Source organism: Puntigrus tetrazona, chromosome 13 (assembly GCF_018831695.1).
Source record: "Puntigrus tetrazona isolate hp1 chromosome 13, ASM1883169v1, whole genome shotgun sequence".
Lineage (NCBI taxonomy): Eukaryota > Metazoa > Chordata > Actinopteri > Cypriniformes > Cyprinidae > Puntigrus > Puntigrus tetrazona.
The window spans coordinates 1355557-1382022 of NC_056711.1; the positions used below are offsets into that span (position 1 = coordinate 1355557).

The following is a 26466-nucleotide window of genomic DNA, read 5'->3' on the forward strand; positions in this document are numbered from 1 at the left end:
TAAAACAACAGTCAGTAAAGTTTTTTCAGAGCTTCATAAAGGAAAACCTTCTTGTGATCGGTGGACTCAAAAACCAAATTGACAGAAAAGAAATGTCTTTGAACGACCACTACATGGCAGTATAGTATCTTGAAAGATGTGCAGATCTCCTCGACGCTCCAAAGGGGATCAGTTACAGTTTATCCTAAAGACGAAGCTACATTCACCGTTTGATCATAAGAAACTTTCTAGATCAGACATTTCACCGGGACACATAATTTAACCACCAAATGGAAAACATCTTTTTAAAAGACGCTTCATTTAGCTCCTGATGGCAACGGACGCTTACCTGCAGACCAACGTGAGACTTAATTGGATCTGCTCCACAAGACCACTCTTCATATAATACTCTTATGCTATGAGTGAGGATTGTCAACCACTGGACCGAATGAGTTTGTGCAGTGTCCTTCTGAGCTGCTCCACATAATCCAATCACACGGCCTGAGAGGCGGGCTTAAAGAAGGCTAATATTGTCTTTGTCTCAGGTGAGGTCATGCGGCACAACATGGAGACAGGTAACGGCATTTAACTCTATCCAGCTTTGTTTTTCGTGCATTTATGCATCACATCAACAACAGCTCAAGCGGTCTGAACTGTCTTTTATTTAGCATGAATCTTACTGGCAACGCAAGTAATTTCCTACTAACTTTGTTGACTGCACCTGTGCGTTAAGGCTGTCTCAGAGGATGATCTTTGTGTAGTTCCGAGATGCTTTCACCCGGATTCGCTTAGACTAGGCTTTTCATTCTCGAGAGGTAAGACAGTGCTTCATCTCTGAGAACGGTGTCTTGTTATGTTGCTCTCTGAAGCGTTTCGATGCGCTGTACGCGACCTGTTGCTTTAGCGCTGTCCGAGGTGCTGATGATGAGACGCAGAGCCAACTTCCTGTTTAGACGAACAAAATGACAACCCCAGCTTCTTTTCTCGCCTGACCCAGAAACCTGCACAAACGCATGAGGGGTCAGGATGAACTTGCTTTTTAAGGAAAATGCATCCTTTTATCGTTACTTTAAGGAAAAAGGAATAATTTCAGAATATGAATATACACGTTGCGTTTTCTGTGTATAGTTGTATTAATTTGCTTACTTTACATGTACAAATAAAGTAAAAAGATAGATAGATAGATAGATAGATAGATAGATAGATAGATAGATAGACAGATAGATAGATAGATAGATAGATAGATAGATAGATAGATAGATAGATAGATAGATAGATAGATAGATAGATAGATAGATAGATAGATAGATAGATAGATAGATAGATAGATAGATAGATAGATAGGTAGGTAGGTAGATAGATAGATAGATAGGTAGATAGGTAGATAGATAGATAGATAGATAGACAGATAGACAGATTACTATAACCTGTGTTTACATGAATTGATCCATTAATAAAAAAAAATCTTCTGAACCAGTCAGCACATACATGTAAATGACATTCCTGAGGCAACACCCTTCATGCATTCATGAGTTTAAAAAGCATATGTTAATACGTTCGTTTTTCACATCGGCTCAGTGTCTCTCGCTGTGGAAACATTGCAACCCTTAGCTTTCCAGAATGCAATAATTGCTGATATCACTTTACCTCCCATGGGAAATTAGTCATTGCGCGGCTGGGTTCTCACAGATCTTTCTCTGTCGTCTTGGATCACTGGCAGGTAAAGGTGAGACACTGGGGCCTGGGAGGACCAGATGACTGACTTCTGCCAAGCAAAGCTCCACTGGCAGAGAGGAGGGACTCCTGCCTAATGCCCCGTCTAAGCCACAGACTTTCAACCCCGAGCCACTATTACACATCGTCTTTTCTGTGGGAGTCTTTCTCGAACAATGCGCATAAGGATACGCCACTTTTTGGATGATAGAATTTGTTTATCAGCTGTTCCGTGAAATGATTATAATTATGTCAGAGTCCTTTGGATCAGTTCACTCTGTGAACACCAGTCACAACGTGGCTTGTAATATAGAGTAAACGATGCTGGATTCATAGCAGTGTCTTCCTGCACCGCTGCAGTGGAGTTTTCTTTTGTGGATCTAATCCCGTGGACTGTAATCCTTGTGGCTGGCATTGACCCACTGGACCTCTAGTTTTCCTCCTCCACCCTCTTTCCCTTTAGAAGCTCAGGCCCTGGATGAGGGTTAGAGGGGTGGTCGGCACTTTGCTATGGCTCATTCGTCTGACACGGCACGCAAAGACATGACGAATGGGGCTCATCCCAGTGCCCAGCCAGGGCCCTCGGGCACTTCTACTCTCCCACGCTATCTGCACAAGAAGCAGCAGCGCCAGAGAGGAGTGAGATCTTCCTCTCCTATGGGCAGGGTCATCCTCATCAATGCACCTGTTGATGGTAAGTCTCCTACAAGAGCTTGATCTAGACGCAGGTAGCCAACACATTCTCATGGCAATTCGTTGCTGTTTTATTTTTTGGTGAATTGGTAGCTCTTGCTTCTGTGCAATCATCCACGCAAAAAAAAAAAGGTCAAATAATCAAATCATATAAATTGATACAAAATCACCAATTCAAAGCATATATGCCATTTTTTATGAGATCACCTTGAGGTGCTGTTTTCTAAAGTATGTTTTTCATTCACTTAAGGATGAAAATATAATAGAACTATATGGTTATTGGCTACTATTAGAGATTTTTGTTATTTTTTGGATTGTTATCTTCTTGGGTATCAACCAGACCCATATCTATAAACTGGTATAAAATGCATTCCTAGGACGATAACAGTACAGTGTTATTTAACTACGAAAATAACACAAACAGCAACTTGTAATTGAAGTTGAGTTGATGTTGTTCAGTGCAATAAAATTGCCTTTTGATTTGCATTAAAACTTGTAATAACGTGTAAATAAAACAATTGCTTAGTTTTTTAAAGAAAGCCTTACTTTGGAAATTCTGGCATATATTTTATTATATAATAAGAAAGAATTTTTTGCTATGAAGCAAAAGCACTGACAAAACCCATCACTATACTTATATTTTGAGTCATATTTACTTTCAGTGGTACTTTCTATTTGTGTTTGATGTTGGTGCACTGTAGGTGGGGATGACAGTGAAGACATCCACACAATTACTGTGGACAAAAGTGAGGATGGCAGGCTGGGCTTCAGCGTGCGGGGAGGCTCTGAACACGGCCTGGGAATCTTTGTCAGCAAAGTGGAGGATGAGAGCTCCGCAGGTACACAGAGACGAGGACACTAGACTGAGATTTGAGATTTATTTAATGCAACAAGCTATCGGTGAGTTTCGCGTTAATGTGATTTTGTCCCGCTTGTTCCACACTGCAGAGTTGGCAGGCCTGTGTGTCGGGGATAAGCTAGTCGAGGTGAATGGCATAAGTCTGGAGAGCATCACCATGAGCAGCGCAGTAAAAGTCCTGACAGGAAATAATCGTCTGCGCATGGTGGTAAGACGTGTTGGGAAGGTGCCTGGTATCCGCTATTCGAAAGAAAAGACTACATGGCAAGTTAAGCCTTTTTTGTCATCGCTCGAGCATGATGATTTGCTATGCGTGTATATTAAGCTAAGCGCACTCTGTCAGGCTGAAAGTCATTTATAATGTCATTTTTTTTTGAATCCCGTATTATCCCAAAATATTTTCTTTTATATATCTGTTATAACCATAATAACATTGCTTTGTTATTATGCTAACATTGTTTTCAAACTTGTTCCTTAACAGAAGCTAGGAGATGTTGAGTGATGATCAGTTCATTTCTGAACATTTATTGTGTGATTCTAGAATTAAAGATTCTGATTCTGAATGTTCTCATTAAAAGCAATAGTTATTACGTATAAGGTAAAATGCTATTATTAGTATTCTTACTATACGTAAGTTTGTAATTTTTCAGGGTAAATTATTAAATCGTTTTAAGTCATCTTGTGAACTTTTTTTCTGTTTATTTTCATTAAAAAAGTAATGCAATGCATCAACATCCACTTTAGTATTAAGTACAAAAAGTATGCAGCTTGACCTGACTCCCACAAGCCTGCCTCCTGGAGGCTGTCCAAATATCCTTTGACAGCTCAGAACAGAGGAGTGTGTTTTGCCCTTGAACATTTAGAGGTTCTTTTAGTGTTTGAAAGGCTGTATTTTTAGGTATTTATTTGTTGCAGATTTGCTGAATGATGGGGTTTAATTAGACTAACTGAACTGAATAGATAAGCAGAGCGTAGTGATGGGCTCTTTCTCCCCCTACCTTGACTAACGGGGTGGAAACCCTGTGACTCTTGGCCTTTACTTGTTATCTTTTCCTTCAGCTTCTGTTTCAGCATACAGCAGTGGTAGAGTTACCTCAGTGGTCTTCTCTGCTGTTTCATTAACTGATAGCAGAGTGAGCAAGTTTATTACAGGAGTGTATGCATGTGCACCTGAAGATTTAGGTGTTTGAGTGTGTGTGCTTGTGTGTAATGTTAGATTTTTATGTTATAGGTGAAGAGTGAAATTATTTATAATAAAATAATTTCTCATATCTTAACTTAACATGCAAATGCAACTATAAATAAAATATTTGTAGACTGATTTACTCAAAAGTTAAACGCTGTAAACATTCAAAAACACGGAATCGGTGACTTAAAGGAACAGTCCACTTTTTTTGGAAATAGGCTCATTCTCTAACTCCCCTTAATAAGTTGAAGTTTACCGTTTTTGAATCCACTCAGCCGATCTCTGGGTCTGGCAATAGAACTTTTAGCATAGTTTAGCATAACTCACTGAATCTGATTAGACCAGTAGCATCACGTTCAAAAATGGCCAGAAACTTTCAATATTTTTCCTATTTAAAACTTAACCCTTCTGTAGTTATATTGTGTACTAAGACTGGCAGAAAATGAAAAGTTGCTATTTTCTAAGCTGATATGACTTGGAACTATACTCTCATTTCGGCGTAATAATCAAGGAAGTTTGCTGCCGTACCATGGCATCAGCAGGCACAGTGATATCACGCAGCGCCTGTGGGAAATGGGACGGTCCCAGTGCAAGCAAGAGGGTCTGGCTGTTTTTGAGTGATACCCTCAAGTCTTTCAAAACCCAAAGGACCTTCATTTATCTTCGGGACACAAATTAAGATATTTTTGAGATTTCTGACCTCCCATTGATGGCAGCACAATCAAAAACTATAGAATCCCCAAGACACTCGTAAAACTGAAATGCTCGATGTGGCCGTTCAATCGCAGCAAACCCTGCCTTCTGAATGAAAGAATCAATCACTAATCAGTAAAGTCATTGCAGCTGCCATTGGAAGTGTTCCAGTTGATATAGAAAAATAAAGCTTTTTATAATGCTATTTTGCTATTTTGTCTTGGAGAATGAAATGTTCCCCCATACAAAGTGATAGGAGCTGCCCAAGAGGGGTTTTAAAGAAATTTTAGTTTGTTTGTTTGTTTTTTGTTGAATGACTCAAATTATTGTATCACTTATTTGTTTATTGCTTGTATACTAAAATATGAATGTCTGTGATGTGCAGGGTTGACCTGATCCACCGAAGGATGGTAGTGGAAGAAAGTGGTCGCACCCCTTCAGAGGCCAGTTCAGATGGAGCCCTGCGCAGAATAGTTCACCTCTACACAACCTCAGATGACTACTGCCTGGGCTTCAACATCCGCGGTGGCAAAGAGTTTGGCCTGGGCATCTACGTCTCAAAGTAAGACATAATGCCCGGGGGTTACATTTCAATGCCCGACAGCTTCATGACAACCTTCTCCTGTATGCAATGGTTAATTGTTGAATTCTATTAATGGGATCATTTGTTTAATTTTGTGATGAGGCTGGACCCCGGTGGCCTGGCAGAGCAAAATGGAATTAAAATGGGGGATCAGATTCTGGCAGCCAATGGAGTGAGTTTTGAGGACATCACACACAGCAATGCAGTAGAAGTGCTAAAGAGTCACACTCACGTGATGCTGACCATTAAGGTGAGAACAAGCAAAACTTCAGCAATAGACCTGGTGTTTGACCATTTTGAGATTATCAGCACTGCCAGCCACTTATTTATAGAAATAGCACCCCTTCAGTTTTGCCAATAAATAATAGAGTGTCCTTCGTTAATGACATTATTAAAAAAAGTACATTGATGCATACATCTTAGTTCATCGGGGAAATGATAGTTTTAAGTTAAGCAAGACAAATGATTTCCAAAGTGCTTCGGCATATTAATTGCCACCACAGCATGTTAAACAACACTGCCTCTTATTGCGTCTGGGAGTGAGAAAGCATAGCAAAGCAGACAGCTGGCATTTAGCCGTCACATTCCTGGTTGCTCGCTTTACTCAGGCAGAGCTCAAGTTCCACCTGTGAAAAACAGCCAGCGGGTGTGCATTATTCACCAGGCCTTAGGGATCAAGTTATAATCAGCAGAAAGCCTCGTTTTATGGCCTTTTCTCATTGCCCCCATGGCAAGGCTCTATCAAACCTGCAGTGGTGCTATAAGTATATAGGGCTGCTAAATGCCTGCTTTGTTAGCTATTGATGCCACTTTGTTGTGGTACATACGAGCTCTGCTGGCGATAAGTAAAGTGACAGTGTGAGAAAATGTAAGATGAGGGTTAAAACAAAAAGAGAAAGGGCTGTTTTTTTAAACTTTGCTGCAGTCTGTTTGAATTTAGCTCCTGCATGCCGTCACTGTCCTCACAGATCAGATCCAGATCAGGCTGCTTCCTACCATCATCTTAATGATGTTCAAGCTAGCTTTGTGTTTATGGAGTAACAAACTAACTGTGACTTCGTGAGGGTCAACCTACACCTGGGGCATCAAAAATGAGGTCATATCCTTCTGACTTCACTGGTGGAAAATGTTTGAAGTCATTTTTAGACTGTTTAGACTTGATTTGTACAATGAACTATTTCCAAGGACTTTTGAACTTGTATGCAATGTAATTAAGGCAGCTTCTTTTCTCACAGTGATTATGTCTTGTGTAATATCCTGTCCTAGGAAGCTGGCCGATATCCTGCTTACAAGGAGATGGTGGCAGAGTACAGCTGGCTTAATAAATGTATGTAACCGTTGCCTGCATATATCACTGTTTAACATCTTATCTGTACCAATAGTACATATATTAATGGATAGGTTGCATGCTTTGGGCGACCCACTCATTTGCGCTTGCATCGTATAGAAATGCCTTTTTCATAATTATATTGATAGTGTGCACTGGGACGGCCCATCTCCGGATTAAAGCTGAGCTCCAACCGGCCACATGTCAGATTTTTTCATCGCCCTCTGATTTTCTGTTTTCCATTTAATATGGATGGCAGTGTCTGAAAATAGCCATTGATTGTAATGTTCACATTCAGATAAGTCGTCCCGGATTGTGCACGTTTGCAACATCAGAGTGATTCAGGGGTATTTAGGTTGCAGGACAGACACTCATGTAATTCTCCTGCATATTTAACACTAGTGACACTGATACAATGTTCATTCAGATTTAAAAGTACATCAGAACTTATGAATATTTATGAAACTTTTAGGCACTATGTCTGCTGCTTTATTTGTTAAGGTTTTTTATTTTATTACTTTGTTTTATTGGTAATGTTTTACTTTTTGAATCATTAAAGGGTGTAATTGATTATAGTTATTCATAATGTGCATTGTAATACATTATATCTTAACATAAATAAGTAGAACCAAATTTAAAAATGTATAGTGTAACAATGTATAAGTGCTGTAATGTATTAACTGTGGTTCATGAGATAACAAGTTAATGAATTAAAGCTACTTTAATAATGCATTATGCATAAAGGCTTTTTATTTGATTATTTTTTTTATTTGTTGTTACATAAAAAAAGCTATTTATTTCTGATCTGGAGTAAAATCCTCTTAATTTACCATACCGTCTTACTTTACCTTTATGTTCCTTTCTTTGTTTTTTAGATAACTCTTGACCTAAATAAAAAGAAAAAGACCTAAAGAATTTTATTTACATTGCAGTTATTAAATAGAAGTTTTGCTGAAGACAGTACTGTGCATTAAAGTTTAATAAAGCAGACAAACTCCAGTGCACTAAGTAATCCAACTTTTTATCTCTAAAAATAATAAACGAAAGTCTCTACTTTTTCCTTTAGTGGCTAATGGAGGCCAGCCCTCCTCCTCCCAGGGTTCAGACTCCTACTCCTCCACTTCCTCTCTCTCCTCCGGGACGCCGGTCAGCTCTCTCAGCGGCCTCTCGCAGGTCATGTTCCCCCCTGTATTCGGCTCAGAGATGGTGGATGTGTGCATCTCTACCGAGGACCGCTCACGTCGCCCCAGCTCTGAACGGATAGAGACCGCCATCCAAACGGACCCACCGGAGCCGGACGCCACATCAAGATCTAGTAGGGTCTTAACCACAGAAACCAGCCGAACGGTTGGTGAAACTGTCCTGTTAAAAGACACGGTGATCCGCAGCGGGACTGCCAAATCTCGGACAAGGACGTTCTCTGCTGGGGATAAAGAGACTTTGGACTCTGCTAAAACGGCGGTCCTGATGGCCCTGAGCAAGCCTCGCAAACCCATCCGCCGATCCCAGAGTCACATCACTGTGTCAGGTACAGTAGGACTGGTTTGAAGACGGTCTGTCAGAAGGCTGTGAATCAAAATGATTTTGAGCTGCGCAGTGCCGCCCTGTGTTTGTGTCGCTGACGTAACTCATATCTCAGTTGTAGTGCCGGGGCCCAAGGTCACAACCAGATCAGTGATGAGGATCTTGAGTTATTTGATACACACACACCGCTGTGGAAGCTCTGCTCAGAATAGAAAATGTGCTGTCGAAAACCAGCAATTGACCTTTAGAGTCACACTGCTACGTCTGTTTGTCAAATACATAGCAGTGTGTTGTCATTGTATCTCTGCATTTAAATGAACTCGGTTGAATGTATAATACATCAGCATTACTGCACGGGATCTTCCTCGAAAGAGTAACTGCTCAGACTGGGGAATCTGATGCCTTGAGAAATGTACGCTCAAAATCCACACTGCATAGTGTATATCATCCTGTTTTATTTGCCAGGCTTAATATCTCACACTGTGGAGATAAATGACTGGAGGGTTTGTGGCCTTTAACAAATACCTTCAAGCACAACTTAACATAACAAGCTGTTCTTCGATAAATCTCACGGAAACATGACCAGGTCATATTTCACCCCAAATCAAAAAACATGAACTTAATTAAACATTAACGTTAATTAAAATAGAACAAATTAATATCGTTAAAATTAAAAATGAGTTCCCATATTAATTCTTTACCAAGCATTAATTGGTTCCCTCATTGTCGTTAAATAGTATTCATGTTAATCTAATGTTTTTTTTATTTAATTAAACTGCTAGAAAAACACAATTTAAGAATTAACAAACAAATTGGCCAAAATATCTCCTTTTTATGCAGCATGTTATCTGTAAGGCTCTTTACATTTTCCTCATTAATGTATTCTGATTTTATTTGCATTTTATAATCTCACAATATTTTAAAGCAATGAAAATGAATTTAAATGTAATAAATTCAAAAAAGTTACATAAGAATATTAAGAATATTTTAGGTCTTAAAGGTAGGTGATGCTGTATACATACATATATCAATAACAGGCTTTGTGAGAATTCAGAGCAGCTGTTTGTTAACCAAAAAGTGATCTTGTCCTGCAGTGACCTGGGGTTAAATGACTTTCTGGAGGACACAGTAATGAAACAGGATTGTGATCTCAGTAACTCTCCAGTTTCTGGGTCACCATTGCTCAGGGCTGAACTTGGAACCTTTGCCACCTATAATGCATATATTTTATCACTTGAGCATGTTAAACTTTTCCTTGTGAGCATTTATTTATTCAGTATTTGTTTGCCTGGAGGTCACTCTTTGCCATGTGTCTGCTTGAATGTTGATCAGAGGACAAGCTGAAGAAAAGGAAGCATCAAAAGGACAAGGTAGAGACAGAAAGGAGCACCCTGCAGCGCTCCAAAACCTTTGTCAGCTTGCTCTTTAAAAGCGGACGCAGGAGGGAAAGGTCGTCCTCTAGAGACAGGAAGGACAAAGGGACAGGGGACGGACACAGAGGAAGATCCAAATCCCCGAAACATTTAGATAACGAACCTGGTGAGTCCACGTGTGGTTTAACATATTTTGATGAGCATCACTTTCTGCGGATACCAGGGAATAGCTGAAGAAGATATTTGCATTTGAAAAGCCAGAAAGCAGCATAATGAGTTTTTAAAGAGCCTATATCAGAGAGCTGCTTTACTTATACACTGTTCTGCAGTAATTCCCTTGGAGTGGCCTTCAGTCCAACCCCTGTGGTTTCGCTCATCTAATGATGAATTGCGTAGCTTACTTCTCCACAGTGCACACTGCAGCAAAACGTGGAAACACGTTGAAAACTACTAGCTAACACAGCTTGCCAGCCAGTCGGATTTCAAATTTTTTCTGCAATACGTTCTTGAAAATGGGCCTTTTGTAGTAACCATAGATTTGATTTAGTTTTCTTTTTCTCTGTCCCTTGTGTGCTCAGGTAAAGAGCGGGGTCGACCCATAATTAACCTGTTGAGTTCTCCCAGAGAGACTCGTGCAGGCGTGAGGGAGCACAGCCCCATCCCCAGCCCCGAGACCATGGCCCTGTTGGAGGATATGGCCCGCAAACTGCTCAACGAGGATGAGGTAGCGGCTGTCATGAGACACTGTAAAAGGGTGAGTCAGTAATCTCATTTGTGAATTTATACAGGTTTATCCTTTCCCCAATTGTTTATGTGATCAACTTTGCTTTGCATTTCTGACTAATTAATGCTTACGATGAGAGCTGTTTCTTGCCATTTATGATTGAGATCAAGTTATCCAAATCATACATTTAAAATTCATTCGCATTTAATGCATTACTTTCAGATTATTTGTAAATATATGTGCTATTTCTAGCAATTTCAAAAAGTTTGTACACCAAATTTGTTCAGTGTAGAACATGCCGCAGTTATCCAAGTTATGACACTTGTGAAATACCAGCAGACCGTATAACTTCATTTTTTCAGAATTGAATAGCACTTTATTGACAGCTTGTAAGTCCCAGATTGCAAGAATGTTTAATGCTTTACGCAAATTTGTTAAGATTTGGACTTTAAACCCTGTGATTGTGACTAGTTGACATTATCAGGAGTAAATTGCTGAACTAGGGCATCTCCGTCTTCTCTTTAGTTTCTAGTTGATCGTGTGGTTGAGGATCTGGTGCGCCCCCTGCTGGCCATCTTGGACAAGCCTGAGAAGCTCCTGCTGCTGAGGGAGGTTAGGTAAGGAGTGTTTTAATGCCAGCCTCTGAAATGCATATATTCATTGATCTCCTGCCTACGTTTTCATTTTTCATGCAGCCACTTACTGGACTTTGCGTGGAACGTTTTAATTCAACATTCACTTTCTTTTATGTAGAATGATCATCCCTCCCACGGACCTGGGCCGGTTTGACAGCATGGTTTTGCCCTTTGAGCTTGAGGCCTATGACATACTAAAAAACCGCTCTGGTAAGAAAACGTTTCAAAAGTCAAAAGTGTAGAAACCTACGGATTTTGTATTATTAATGTTTTCCGTAAATAGGACCAAACAAACCCCAAATCAAAATAAAACAGCATCTTGAGATGATTTGAACGGTACTAAGTTCATATATATGTTGAGCACTTGGTGAAAAAGCTGGATTTTAGTTAATGTGAACCATTCATTGTGTTTTTTGTGGTTCCCCAGTAAGGTCTCCTGTCCTACGTTCTCCACGTCATGGTGGAACACCTCGTCGTCATCTAATAACTCCAATCCCAGGTAACCTTCTGGTGTGAACTGGAATATTCTATTCTATTCTATTCTATTCTATTCTATTCTATTCTATTCTATTCTATTCTATTCTATTTCTTGAGTTTATTCATCCATTTTTCAGTGCTGTGCAATGTTCTCAAACTGATCCCTGTAGGAAATTATGTAACCAGAAGACACAAACTCTTCTCTGCAGCAGGCATTTCATATCCTGAAATGAATGTCTGACAGTATCCACACGCATAGAGATACTACAAATATCCTGTTGCCGATATCTAATCCACACACACAATCCCTCTCATTCTAAAACCCTCGTTACTGTACACAACCATCACTATTTAATAACAAGCCCTATGCAGTTATTCTCGTTGTAAGCTGCCATTTAGGACAAAAGTGCATCATTCGCAGGATGCCCAACATGCATCACTTCCAAAAGAAGATAATCTGTCTCTTATTTCCAGATAGCTTGCCTGTTTCGTTCTGCTGCTGACACTGCATGACCTCCTAACCTTTAACCCTGGAGTGCACAGTGCCCGCTGTCATTGTCCGCAGTGTCGGGCTGTAATGCGCCTCTGACTTTTGAATGGAAGTCGTTTCTGAAATGCAAGAAAGGCGCCTTGCATTGTTTAACCTTCAAGCGTCCACCCACGCAGGTCTGAGACTTAATGCAGATCCTTTGTAATGTCCACAGAGGAGTAATTCAAAACTCTCTGTGCTAGAGGCCCCTGAAATCTGAGCGAGATGTGCGTGTATGCAACGCCACACCGCTGCTTACTCAATGGATATGAATGTGTGATTGTCGCTCACATTTTCCTGGAGGAAAGGGAAAGTGCGTGTGAGGTTTCGTAACATCTGCACTGATTTAAGGAGATTCGGCTTTTATATGTATGTATACCATTTATATGTATGTTTGTAGGAGGGCGAGCTCTTTGATTCTGAATTCTCAGTTGTATTTATATATCTAGAATTTTACCTAGCAGTTACAATGATGATATCAGATGGCAACACAATGTATCTTGAAATCCAGCAGCCCCCCCCCCCCAAAATATTTGGGTATATAATGCTCTAAATGGACTTTCTTCGGACTAAAATGACTAAAATTAATCAACTCAAATATGAGGGATGTGACTGGACGTCCACCCTGCTGCTATAGCTGTTATATTTCAAAGGGTGCTAACCCTTTACAAGAGACAGGTTTCAAAATTTTTAGGTAGAAGTGCTGGGTAGGAAATTATTACATTTAATCTGGATTATGTTGTCAGATTAAAAAAAAAAATCTAGTTCTTGTAATCAGAGTATATTGCATTTTATAATGCTCATAATCAGACTACAGTTCCTTTTTGAAAGTTACAATTACATTTTATGCACATAATGGCAGTAAATTATTAAGAATTTATTGATTCCTCTTTTTCTCTTTTACATTTTCCTTTACAAACAACCTACCATTTCTCATTCTACTTAGCTTTGACTATATTCGCAATATTGAATGGTTATGAAAATGTCATAAAAATATTTTTGCGATCTATGCATCTGAAACTCTCAAGCAGTCCATGCATGTAAGGGATTCCATTTTAGTGAGCCAAACCCCTTTGACATGAAATACTTATTTGATATATCTCTCAGGAAGGTAATATTTTATGTAATTTAACATATATTTACAGTTCGATGTTGCTTAATTGACATGTTGTACAGGTAAACTATTTATATATTCAAATTTTAATGATCAAAGGTTTAAGTATTTTTTTTATATATATTTCTATGATTTACTTAGCTTTTTATAAACTCACAGACCCACTGCATTAGGCCCAGTTTGGAAACCCTGGATTAATGTAATGTTTAATACATTGTATGATGTTGATATACATTTTCTTTTATATATTTTCTTTCTCTGCAGTTTTGTATCCATATGGTATGTTTAATAGCGAGATTAAAACAAGTTAGTAATCTGAAAGTAATCTAAATCTGAAAATACTTTACCTAAAATGAGTAATGGACTACAATTTGTTCTGCCGCTGCTGAGGGCTGGAATACAGTACACAATTTAAAAATGTTAACATATTTTAACAACTAGACATCACACTATCATCAACTTCGTGATACACTACCAGACTTTAAAATCTTTGTGATCACAACAAACTCATGCAGAAATGTCTTGTATTAAGACACACGATAAATGAAACCAATGCCTATTCTAAAATCAGCTGAAATATTAAATGTTTCAAACATATCAAACTGGATGAAATCTGATGTTACTAGTCTGTGACCACTATGTGATTTTCCTTTTAATCGGTCATCTAAAAGTTTTGGCAACTAACATCAACTTCTCCAGGCTGTAAATCAGGGCAAAAAGTCTGTAACACTCTTTTACTCGTTAAAATTGGGGTTTAGAGTGATGATGAATTTGTGAGGAATGGTTTTAATATCCTCCTGTGTCACAGATTACCGTGGCGGATTCCACCTTCAGCCGGTGCAGGATCTGGAGAGAGAACGGCAGCTCATTGAAGATCTGGAACGGCTGCGTTTGGCAGGTTTACCGACCGGACGACTTCCTCCTCCTCGAGCTTTCACTCCTCTCCTGGATGTACCAGTGGACACTTACATCACAGACTCGCTCCGTAATCGCTCACTGAGCCCCGCTCGGCCCAGCTGGACTCACTCGGAGTCTCCTCACGGCACGGGACGCGTCGGACGCTCACCCCAGAGAAGAGACAGCGTTTTCCCCAGGACATCACACCATGACTCTTTATCCAGCAGGGGTGATTCTGCCCCTGAGCGAGGGAGATCTCCTTATAGGAATGGACATCGAATGAAAACAGACAAATCCCAGAATGGTAAAGAGGTAAAGCATACTGTAATGAGTGCACAACGCCGGAGCAGGACACCACTGACACAGGTGTTTGCGCCCAGCTCGGATCAGGACTGGAAAGAACCAGTGAATGGACATTCAGACAGCCAAGAAACCCCACCAGAGCAGGAGTATGAACTAACCACAGTTACTATTTCTAAGACCAAACAGTCCCTTGGTGAGTTACTCATACTCGCTGTATTCTGGCTTTGTGGCAGAATTTCTCAAATGATAAACATCCCCTTTCTTTCTGACCAAAATAACTTGATTATATATTTATGAAATCTTATTACAGCTTGCCCATGCAAAAGAACCCCCCACAAAGCTGGGGTGTTTTGGGTGGTTGCCTGGTTGCTCTGCAGTTTGTTTTTTTTTAAATCATGTTGCGTCAATGTGGATTATAGTGTTCTGGGTTGCTTGGTGGTTACCAAGTTCCCACACTCAAGCCTCTATTGTATTTGGATTCATAGATGTGGTCTGGGCTCTTTCGCTGTATCATTTGTATCATTCAGATTTGTAGAGCGTGTGATTCATTGTGGACCCACAATGAAAAAATGTTAAAAAGCCTTTTATAAAGGTACTAATAAGGTACACCTTTGGTACTAGGATACTGTACTGATGAAATAAGAATAAGAACTTTGTGAAAAAAAGGTCATACAATCACTGGTAGATCAGTTATTCTTCTCACCTCACCAGAAGATGGCAGTGAATTGCTCAATGCAACCAGTAACCCACAAGTAATAGAGTGCACTTATATAATCCATAATGGTCCTGGAAACAGCTCAACATTATTATTTGTATCTCTAATATGTCTGGACTAGAATCAGCATCTGTTACTTTTATAGCACAATTAAAAGCTAAGTTTTACCCTTCCGTCCAAATAAAGGTTGAACAATATCCGAATATGAATCATGTAAATGAGTTAGTTATACAGTATTCATTTCATGCACATATATATAGAGTTGAATTCATTGTTAACGTGGATGGCTAGATGATTTTTATAATTCTTTTTGCAGGAATAAGCATCTCAGGTGGGATTGAGTCAAAGGTGCAGCCAATGGTGAAAATAGAGAAGATCTTTCCAGGAGGAGCAGCATCTACTAGTAACGTTCTAAAGGTAACCAATCCTCACATAGACTCATCTAAAGAAGGCTAAACAGTGTTTTAGTCTAGACAAGCTTATTTGAAACAGACAACAGAGGAGCGACTAGGTTGAGTCCGACTTCAGCCCAAGACCAGAAGAGAGTCAAGTTCACAAGTTTATTACAAGACCAAGACGCTGAAAATATGGCCTTGGACTTTGACTTGGGAGCATGTGGACAGTCTTGACTCTTTTCTGGTCTCACATGAAAATTAAGCACCAGGACATTATGTGTCCGATCAGTGACCTACCATAGTTTGCAGAAAAATCTGAAATCGAAGAAGACAAAGTGGACAATGTTGTTGAGGAGCTCCTTTAGCAAATTCTATACCATTGCTGCAAATAATGTATGAGGATATTGCTGGTAAGACTCATCCTAGTATTTTTAGTTGATAAATAGTGTGTTTGTCACTGAATAATTATTTGCAAGGTCTGGTAATGATCAATGGCTGCAGGCGTTGTGATTTCTGTTTTGGTTATAACTAGCACTCATTTATGTTAGCTGAGCGCAGAGGCATTTTTCTAAGTGGTGCAACTCATTCATCATTGATGAATTACATCAACCAGACCAGAAGACACAATATTTGAGTCAGCTGCTTCTTTTTAAGGAAGCTTCCTGCGCATAAGAACACGTGCTCTCTCTATTGAAAAGACCAGCTTGGTCCAGATGGTGTACCAACATTTTATGTACCACTGTGTCTACACAACATCCAGGTCTTGAGGCAGAGTGAGGGCAGAAGGTCACAGGAGTTGAGGGCACGATATCAACAGCACCTCTGTGACCCAGCATAAAAGGTTAAAACCCTGGAATCCCATGTGTGTATGTGCACCCGTGTGTGTGTTTGTCAAAAGAAGCCGCATCCTTGTCGATTACAGCCTATCAGGTGACAGCACTTCCCTGGCCTGCTCTGAGAGGCTTGTGTTGCCACACTCAGGAGATCTGGTGTCAGGCTCAAAACCCCTCAGTTGCCAAGACCATCCACTCATCTCTGGCCTCCGCATGCACATGGTGTGAAAGGCTAGTGGGTATTTCCATTCATACCAAAGGCCGACTAATTTACATTCCACTCAATTCACTTGTTGTCTCACCCTGAAGCCGTGAGAGGCCCTTCAGAGCGGCTATCTTCACTGAGCTCTGCAGATTAACAGACCTGCTGAGGGAAAGTGTGGAGCGCCCTGTTGACATGCTTCCTGTTCCTGTTGTCTAACTGATAACTTCATTATCTGAGCGGCAAGTATGCTCCGGCAGCATAGAGGTCAGTTTTATGTCAGACATTGTCTGCAGTCACATCGCTCTTATCAAACTTTGTTGACACGCATGGCAGACAGAGGTCAGGTGTTGTATATGTTTTGGGGCTCCAGAGAGTCTGCTCTTTCAGGCTCATGTGTAATTAGTCCAGCACTCTCTTTTTCATTTTGATTATAGTATGTTGTGTTGATCTTGATAGTCATTCTTCAGCTTATAAATATAGAGGGATTCAACAAATTGAACCTTATTTGGGCATTTTCTGCAGAAAATGTGAAGGGATTTGTGTCTGTGTGAAACTTGCCACCACAAGGGGGCTTGATAACTCTCTTTGTATTTGGTATTATTTGGCTAATACTAGGATGTACTGAGTGGTTGCTATTTAGTGATAATTAATGATGTTACTGTATATATATATATATATATATATATATATATATATATATATATATATATATATATATATATATATATATATGCTAACTTGCATTTAACCAACACTGTCTGGCTCAAATTGGTGAATTCAAATGCCATGCAATCTGAAAATATTTAAAGGTATGTTTCTATTCTGTTGTATGAGCACCAAACACATTGATTTTTACTCTTCCCTGAGTCATCTTCTTTCTCCCTCTCGTCATGCACACAGTGACGTACTGTGTAACCGCTGATAAATGACTCCACTTGTCCTCTGAAACCATAGAATGCTTTGGTGATTTGTTTTTAGTCAAAAAGGCAGATGGCATACAAAAAAAGACTGATGATGTCCCTGCGGTCTCCTTAATGTAAGTGCTGTTTGAAGAGAATGCCAGCTTAAACAAATCTTAGGCCCCTAAATGGCCATAAAGAGACACAAACAGAGTGTGTTGCATTAAGTATAATGTTTCGAAATTCTCTTAATAATGCTCTTAAGCGGTTCTTGTGTTCTCCTTTTGGGTTCACTCACCATGCCCAGTCTTAGCCACGCACGGCTATAAACTATAAATGTGTTCAGCATTCAACAACAAATATTTTCAAAATTTTCATGACAATTTTTCAATGAAAATTCTGTCGTTGATTCCTCACCGTCATGTCATTCCAAACCCATAAGACCTTCTTTCTTCTTCAGAAGGCAAATGAAATCGGAGAATAATAAATTGTAAAACGGTCCATGTGACATCAGTGGCTCAACTTGCAAGAATACTTTTTTTGAGCAAAGAAAATAAAAATAACATAATTTTCTTCTCCCCTGAGTTACGTCTTCTGCCATTTTGGAGAGTATATAAGAATGCATTTGACATAATAGGCACTGTATGTGTTATACTGTATGTGTGATGCTCACTAAAATGGCTGAAGACATAATTTAGGGGAGAAGAATGATTGGGTAAATTATACTAATGAAAGTGTTAATTCTTTAGTTTAAATGTTTTTAGATGATAATCGTTTCCTCAATAAAATTCCTCTACAAATTGTAACATTCTAAATCAACACTCGCAGACAATATTAAGGCAATTATTCAATGCAGTAGCAATCTATTTGTGTAAACTATGAGCCTGTCAATCAACACTAGATCTCTGCCAAAAGCAAGTAAGCTTAAGTAAGATTAACGAGAGTTCAATACAAAGGGAACGTGCATGTTCAGTTCGAAGGGCACTGCAAATGGCATGGGGAATAAAGGCACACTGATACGTTACTTCAAAGGAAGTGTAAAGGAAAATCACCCAACTGTCACTGTGCACCGTGTCAGCAGTTAGAGCCAATGATGAAGCAGAGTTTGATCGAGTTTTTTTAAAGGCTCTGCAATGCCACAGTTGCAATAAAGTGTTATTATCATACAAATTATTTATAGTATTTAGTAGCATTTAGTTATGGAGATGAATGTTACATTTGCACATTATATTAAAACATAGTAAAAGTGAGAAACAGTTGAGGCTCTTTCATTTTGTATTTTACTTTATTTACCACAGGGGAGTTAAATATAGGGCTGGTATATTATATTCCGCTATGCTCTGTTAACAGTCTAAGCGTTTACATTTTGAGTATATTTATTTGATACTTATTTGTATATGCATTTTATATGTATTTAAATTTGAAAGTAAAACAAATGACAATATTTACGTTATATCATAATCTGCGTAAGCCCATCGTTACCTTTCTTTGAGGACATTTTAGGGCAATGAGCAATTATTGTCAGAGAAGTTCACTTCAACAGATAGTCTATCCCTTATTTATTGAGAAGGGAGTCAGTTGGAAGTTAAATTAGCTAAATTGTAAGCGTACCGCGATGAGGAACCAATGTATCAATGTAAATTGCTGTTATCATGCCATTTTACATTTCCAAAAATAATATTTTTGGTCCCACTTTATATTAGGTGGCCTTAACTACTATGTACTTACAGTTAAATTAATAATTTGGTACAATGCACTTATTGTATTTTTGTACATTGTATTTTTTTTATGTAAGTACATATTACTTAAAGCCACTTAATATAGTGTAACCATTTTTTTAATCTGCTTATCCAAGATGTAAGTAACTTGTAAACCCTTTGGCTCGTGACGATACATTGATGTCCAATCTGTTTTTGCAAGAAACTGAAAAGTATTTATATCATTTTTTACCTCTAATACTCCACAATGTCCGACATCATTCACAACATCTGGTATGTGATGCCTAACACACTCTAGGACATATATATATATATATATATATATATATATATATATATATATATATATATATGATATATAGATGTATACTTAGGTCCTTAAATATTGCCTCCTAAAGAAACAGTTGTTAAAAAGGCATGATTATGTGCCCCGTGCCGGATGTAGCTAATGAGTCTGACATTGTAGTGTATCAGAGGTAAAACATGTGTTGTTGCACTTTCCACAAGCTGTCGTTTGTCACATTGGCTTCCATATAAGCTGTTTTTAGACTGATGAGAAAGTTTTTGATTTTGAAACTTACAGAATATTTTCAAAAGTTTGTCTAAAGATTCTAAAGATCCCTTGCAATTTTGATTTCTCACTTCACGACCCCTTTTAAGGCATAGTTTGGTAAAACTATAGTATGGCATTCTTTCTTCTGCCAGTCCCAAAATAAAATATTTTGAGAAATGTCACACATAAAAAATATGGTCAACAACATTCTTTAAAATATCTTCTTTTGTGTTTCACAGACGAACTTACATTCTTAGCTGAAAGTAATGAGCCAAAATATTTATCTAGGTGAGAATGAAAAGAGTAATAAAGTAACAGTAACGTCTCTGTAAGAGGACAACAGTGTTCTGAGCATGAAAACAGACCCTGACCGCTAAGAATGGGTGTAGAGAGTTCACTAAACAGGTGCATCCTGGTAAAGACTGCGACTGAGGAATTGTGCCTACTTTGAACTAAAGCGCGTTTGTGAGCTCAGCTGTACTTTGTATTTTTTTCCTGGCAGGAAAGACATCATTCCAAAGACACGCTCCTGCATCTGCGTGAGTGTTTAACTTTAGGGTTACGCTGACCCATAGACTGGTGTGCGTAATTTGGTTCTGCTCACTCTGATTTGACTGTTTGACCCTCACACGTAATTTAGTTTTATGTTGTTAGCGGTGTCAGAGATAGGAGAACGAGTTTAGATGAGAGCTGGTAGATATTCCATGTGTTTTTGCCCCAAAAGACTCAAACATCTGTGCTTCTGGTCTGCCAGTGGTTGCAATCACAGAGAAAAACATCCATTTCTGAAGCATAATAAGCTGATGTCATCCAAAGGCAGAGCCTTGACACACACACACACACACGGCCTGAAACAGGCCAGATGAGATCACTCGCAGGTATTAACGAAGGAGAACAAAGGAAACGAGTGGCATCCTGTGCCTGCAGCATCTGCTTTTTCCTGCCATTCAAACAGCGCACGCCTGTCTGCGCTCTGCCAGAAATACTTAGGGATGTGTCAGGAAAACAGACATCTGCGTTAATGATCAAGCCCTAAACCTGAACTTTTCTAGAAATCTCTCTTTTTGTGTGTGTGTGTGTGTGTGTGTGTGTGTGTGTGTGTGTGTGTGTGTGCGCGTGCAGGCTGGATTCGAGCTGATGTCGGTTGACGGAGAGTCCCTCCAAGGTGTTACACATCAGCATGCGGTGGATGCCATTCGAAGGGCTTTCAGCAACAAGGCCAAAGACCCCATGGAGTTTATCGTCAAAGTTCCCAAGAACCCGAGGGACTGACTGAAAACAGCCTAAAACTCAATGAGTTTGCAGTAAAGGCCTCAGTATACTTACGGCAAAGTTCTCTTTCATTCTTCAGGAAGTAAAAGTAAAAGGAAGTTTGAAATACGCAATGCCTGAAAATCATGAGAGCAGCGATTAGATGAATATGTAATCATGAGCAACACACTCTTTTCTCAATAACAAAATAAATACAAAAAGACAGAATTAAGCAGTTAAAAACAGCAGTTAAAGGGACGGTGCACCCTACTGTATTATATAATTGCCACGGACCAATGAGAGTTTGAAGATGCTTACAGCCGAAGAAAACTTTTCTGTCAAGTTGCTTTGAATTCCAGAAACAAACTCTAACTTTTGGCCTGATTTTGTTTAGAAAGATATTACACCAGTTCTTGAATTTTGCTTGAAGTATATCAGGGTCTTAGTTCTGCAGTGTATAAATGAAGGACACATGCTTGGTTTGAAGGAGAAATCAAGGCATCATGTCCGGTAGAGCAAGAATCCAAAAATGGGCTTCCAGAGAGTGCTATTGGCCATTTACAGATGCTGACCTTATCCCTTCCTGTTGAAAGTTATTTGCTTTTGAATCTGTTCTTTTTCTATTTTCAATTCATTCCATAAAGTCTAATTAAACAGTCATAACTCATCATTTCCACCATTAAACGATCTGAAACCCTGTATAAACATGAGATATTAAGGGTTTCTATTTTTGGTTGCAGTTTAAGCCTGGAGCTAGATAAGAGTGGACTGACATGACATGCTTATAATCATAAGTCATAACACTATACCCATCCATCTGGGTTACAGTCATGCCTGAGAGAGATTACACACAGCCACAGTATGGATTGAGATTGAGATTAGGTCTTTTTTTCTTTCTTTTAAATTGCTGGTTTGGTTTAGTGAATGTCTGGGGGATTATTACAAATGAGTATCTCTGTCTCAGTTCACATGCTATGCTCTAAGAGAATTTCTATTTTTGGCAACTTATGCTTATACTTAGCATTTCTTTTTTATATTTGTGCCTTAAAGCTGCACATATGGACTGTGCAATTGAGATCTAAACGTTGTGATGATTGTAAGATCAGTGTTATATACTGAACGTTTTTCTCTGTACGCATCTGAAAAGCATCTGGTCTGCATTTTTGCAATTTGTTTTATTACAAGTCATTGTGTGATTATAAATAAAAAGGTTAAATATTGCCAGTTTCCATTGTATATGCTCTTTCCACTCTAATTCTGATTCTAAATGATAAAGTTCAAATTATTAAAGATGCGCTATTGTAACTTTTACAGTAAAAGTGTCTAGTGGTTGAAGCATAGAACTACAAATGAATGCGGAGGAACATTGTTTTGAATATGTTCTTTGGCTATTCTACAAAGAAGCAAGAACCTGATCGAATCAATAAATGATGAAAGAAATACAGATATATGACAAATATAAATATTATTGTGGTTGCGCTTTATTTTACATTATGTGTACTTCCATGTATTTACAATGCAATTACAGTGTAATTACTCAAGAAAGTACCGGCAATGACAGAAACATGCAGTTTTTACTGCAAAATCTGTTATATTATTATAGGCTCACTATAGTAATAAGGGCAGGGTACAAAAAAGATGTTTTTATGGTGTACTTGCTCACAATTAAAAGTTTCAATTTCGAACAACACAACCTTCACTTGTGCTGTTATACAGCAGTTCTTCCATTTGCATCTCTAAACATTTTAAGAAATGCAAATTGTCGAAAATTAAAAAAAATAAAATAAACACCAGACTCAAAATGAGGCAACTTTCTTTAATTAAAAACACATTTTTACAAGAAATATACAACAGGAAAATATACATACATGACTACAAAGACTACAGATTGACAAAAGAAACATACACGAGCACATACATGAGGGCAAAAAGATTAAACGTTAATTCGCTTTGGTCTATTCACAGTGGTTACACCTTCAAGATATTTTGTGTGTGTGTAAAAACAAATATATTGAATATCTTAATAATATTACAATATGAGGAATATTTACACATGTATTTTTCAGGGGAGTGATTGACATGTCTGGAAGGAATGCACAGGACATTGTCCAGGGGTAAGAGAGCTCTTTTCATACACTAATAATAAAATATCTGCGCTACCGAGATGAACCTGACAACAAAGGGGGTGATAATCTGAGCAGAAAGGAAAAATATGGCATCATATCTTATGACTTATATCAGGTAGTCAATAATGAATGTAGAAAATGTCAAAAATGAACAGAAGCGATACAAGACTATACTAATCATAAACAGTGAACCATTCTGACCAATAATGAAATAATTTGGCTTTGAATGAAAAAAATACAACTGATCATTATCACATAAATAAAGTGTCTGTTTTACTGTAGGATCACTGAGAGTATTACACTGCTTTATACAAAAAAGGAAGCACTGAATGAAAAATGTGCATATGTATGTAACTATATTCTGCTAAAGATAATATGAAGAATACATAACGGATTATCTTTGGTTGCGATGGATAAAAATGTGATTTTGCAGTGAGAGTTCCTCAGTTTCTTCTGTCTTCCCTGATGTCAAAAAAGCTAATGTCTCAAGCATGACCTCGTCAGGAAATGTTCTGACACTTTCTACAACATGCTCAAAAATGATGTAATAATACTGCATGTCATGCTCAGACAAGGGCATACTAAATACCCCAAGAATATGAAAGCACTAACTACTGTATGAAATGCTGTCAGAGCTCCCCATGAACATGCTATGGCAAATGACCCCTCTGGACAAAAAGGTGTGAAATATGCAATTCATATTTATTTTGTTAAACCCACAAAGTTACCTGTGTTACCACAAAATAGCTTGAGGTGCTATATATAAAAATATACATCATATATATTTAATTGTTCCTCTCTTTTTTTAAAGAATCTGTTCTGTAAAAACAACTAGTTTATATAGTGTATATATATCCCTTTAACAAAATGACCACAAACATTTGATTAGTATTTCTCAGATTGTATGCAAATCTAATAATAATAATATCTATGCATTCATCAACTATGTCATTACAGAGCAGAACCGGTTGGGAAAAACCAACCAGTGTACCTGTTTGATGCCATAACGTGACTCGACGCCAGACTCTCTGGCCACAGAAATGCTACGGTGTCATGCACACATGCTATTCACTCTGTACAGTGTGCATGGCAATACTCACAAACAAAAGGAAAAATATATTTGCTAGTTATATCTGCTATTATATCATCTAATTATAAAAATAACACTTCTACATCAGTGATTAGTATCAAATGTAGCGTAAGCAGCAGGGCTGTGAGATGAGAGGTGACAGTTCTTGCTGCATAGTGCCGTAAATAGCTGAGAAGATATGACACAATGTTATTGAGGACCTGCACAACTAGAACACCGAGTAAATGAACGCAACAAAACTACAGATTTTGTGACTTAACGCGAGATGCTCAATAGAGTGCCTCCAAGTCTCTTCCCATCAGTTTTAATGCTGGTACAATGGGCGAGGCAAGTAGTGTGCTCTGTACTATATAGGATGTGAGAAACTCCATAAAACCCTTAGTCTACATGCTGTATTTCTTTCCATTGTTTCTTCAACCTCATGTCCATTTAAGTATATACCGTTGTCAGTCTTGTCAGAGTGTGTGTAAGGTATTCCATTAAACTGAACTGAACTGAACTGAAGCTGCCAGTTTAATAATCAGTTTTATCCTAAATAACTGCATACAACAATATTTGTTGAGAAAAAAGCAGGCATGTAACGTATTGAACGGACATTCGTAGTTTTTTATGTTGATATAATTGAGCCCATCATTGGTCTGCAGTTAATATCAACCTATTTAGAAATGAGATCTGTCAATCTGCCCAAGGTAGTTCACTTAGGACACATTGTAGCATTTTCTCCATGCTACAAATGTCTTTGGCCGCTGTTTGTTTATGTCAACATCTTACAATTCAAAGTAGTTGCACTTTGAAAGTAACATCTTGAGAGCTCTGCATTCTGCAACACTGTCTTTATGCTTTTAAATGGAAAAACTGTTTTAGATCAATGGGGGATAAATGGCTTTTTTTCAGAATTAAGCTACATTACAGCCCTAGTTGTACTTTAGGGGTTTGTCAGGAACAAAGCACCATCTTTGAGGACATCCTTCCCTTAACCAGTGGCATCAATTAACTGCTGTTCACAGTCATTGTACATTCATCTGAAGTCCCTCACAAGTTTCCGAGGCAGGAAGTGATCATAAAGATGTCTAAATACAAACGTTCCATTTTTTATTGGCCTCTACGGACATCACGACAATAACTTGCCTTGAACACAAGTCTTTCTGAAATAGTGTGGAGAAGCATGCCAAATGCAGTGAAGGCCAGTGCTTCTCACACAAGCACAGTGGAAATTCATTTTGGGTGAGATGTGGGTTAGATTTCAGTGGCAGTGATCTCCTCGAAATGGATCTCATTGCTACGCATGTCAAACTCCTCCATGTCCCTGTTCTCCAGCTCAAGGCTAAGTTCCCTCATCACACGTTCTAGGTCTCGATTTCTGCGGTACATCTGGATGTAGTTCTGCTGCAGCTGCTTCTGGTAACGGATCACCTTGTCTTTCTCCTCCTGCCACACCCTGCGTTCATCCTCAAAGGCCTCCATCTGGTCCTCACTCCGCCTCCTCTCATACATCAGCTCAGCCCTCAGTCGGTCCACCTGCTGACGGAGGCCGTGAAGTACATCCACGCTCTGACGCTGTACCTTGGCTTCATCGCTCTCGTATGCCAGAAACTGCTCTTCACTGCCGTTGTCCCGGAAAGCAGGGCTGATCCCATGTGCAATTCCTCCACGACTTTGGGGAAGGGGCAAGCTCATGCATTGGCCCTTAGAAGGAAGAGTTTGGGACGGGGGCACTGCCAGGGCCTCTTTAAGCCGGTGAGACTCTTCCTCCAAACGGCCCACCTTCTCTCGCAGGAGCTCCGCTTCGCTTTTACGCCGCTGTAGCTCGTTCTCACAAACCTCAAGTTCGAGTGTACGAGTGCGGGCTGTGGCGTGTGCTTCCTGTGAGCGAGCCTGGCTAGCTTGGAGCTCTGAACGAGCCTCTCTCAACTGGGCCTTCAAAGCAATAATCTCGCTGGCCTTCTGGCCAAGATCAGCCTGTACGTCCTTCAGCTGCTGCTTCAGTAGAGAGATCTCACCTGACTTCTGACAGACCTGCAATACAGAGGCATTTGAGTTCACTGCATGCAATTATTGCTTATTGCTAGACC

At 39.0% G+C, this 26466-nt stretch overlaps 2 protein-coding genes across 5 annotated transcripts in view; one reads left to right on the plus strand and one right to left on the minus strand.

Annotated features, from left to right (window-relative positions):
* Nucleotides 1-1711: 1711 nt before the first annotated feature.
* On the plus strand, nucleotides 1712-22397 carry pdzd7a (PDZ domain containing 7a). Its single transcript, XM_043255226.1, has 15 exons — nucleotides 1712-2386; nucleotides 3087-3224; nucleotides 3334-3508; nucleotides 5509-5685; nucleotides 5809-5956; nucleotides 6973-7033; nucleotides 8100-8561; nucleotides 9890-10096; nucleotides 10509-10684; nucleotides 11180-11271; nucleotides 11408-11499; nucleotides 11717-11788; nucleotides 14218-14802; nucleotides 15641-15741; nucleotides 21050-22397. Exons 1-15 carry the CDS (start codon nucleotides 2203-2205, stop codon nucleotides 21197-21199), a joined length of 2820 nt encoding a protein of 939 aa, XP_043111161.1. The 5' UTR covers nucleotides 1712-2202; the 3' UTR covers nucleotides 21200-22397.
* Nucleotides 22398-22979: 582 nt separating this feature from the next.
* Nucleotides 22980-26466, minus strand: part of lzts2a (leucine zipper, putative tumor suppressor 2a) — a 52266-nt gene continuing 48779 nt past the window's right edge. For all 4 annotated transcript variants that reach the window (XM_043255173.1, XM_043255176.1, XM_043255175.1 and 1 more), the window contains one exon: nucleotides 22980-26410. In XM_043255173.1, the coding sequence (XP_043111108.1) occupies nucleotides 25631-26410 (780 nt within the window). In that variant the 3' untranslated portion in view covers nucleotides 22980-25630. The remainder of the gene's footprint in view (nucleotides 26411-26466) is intronic.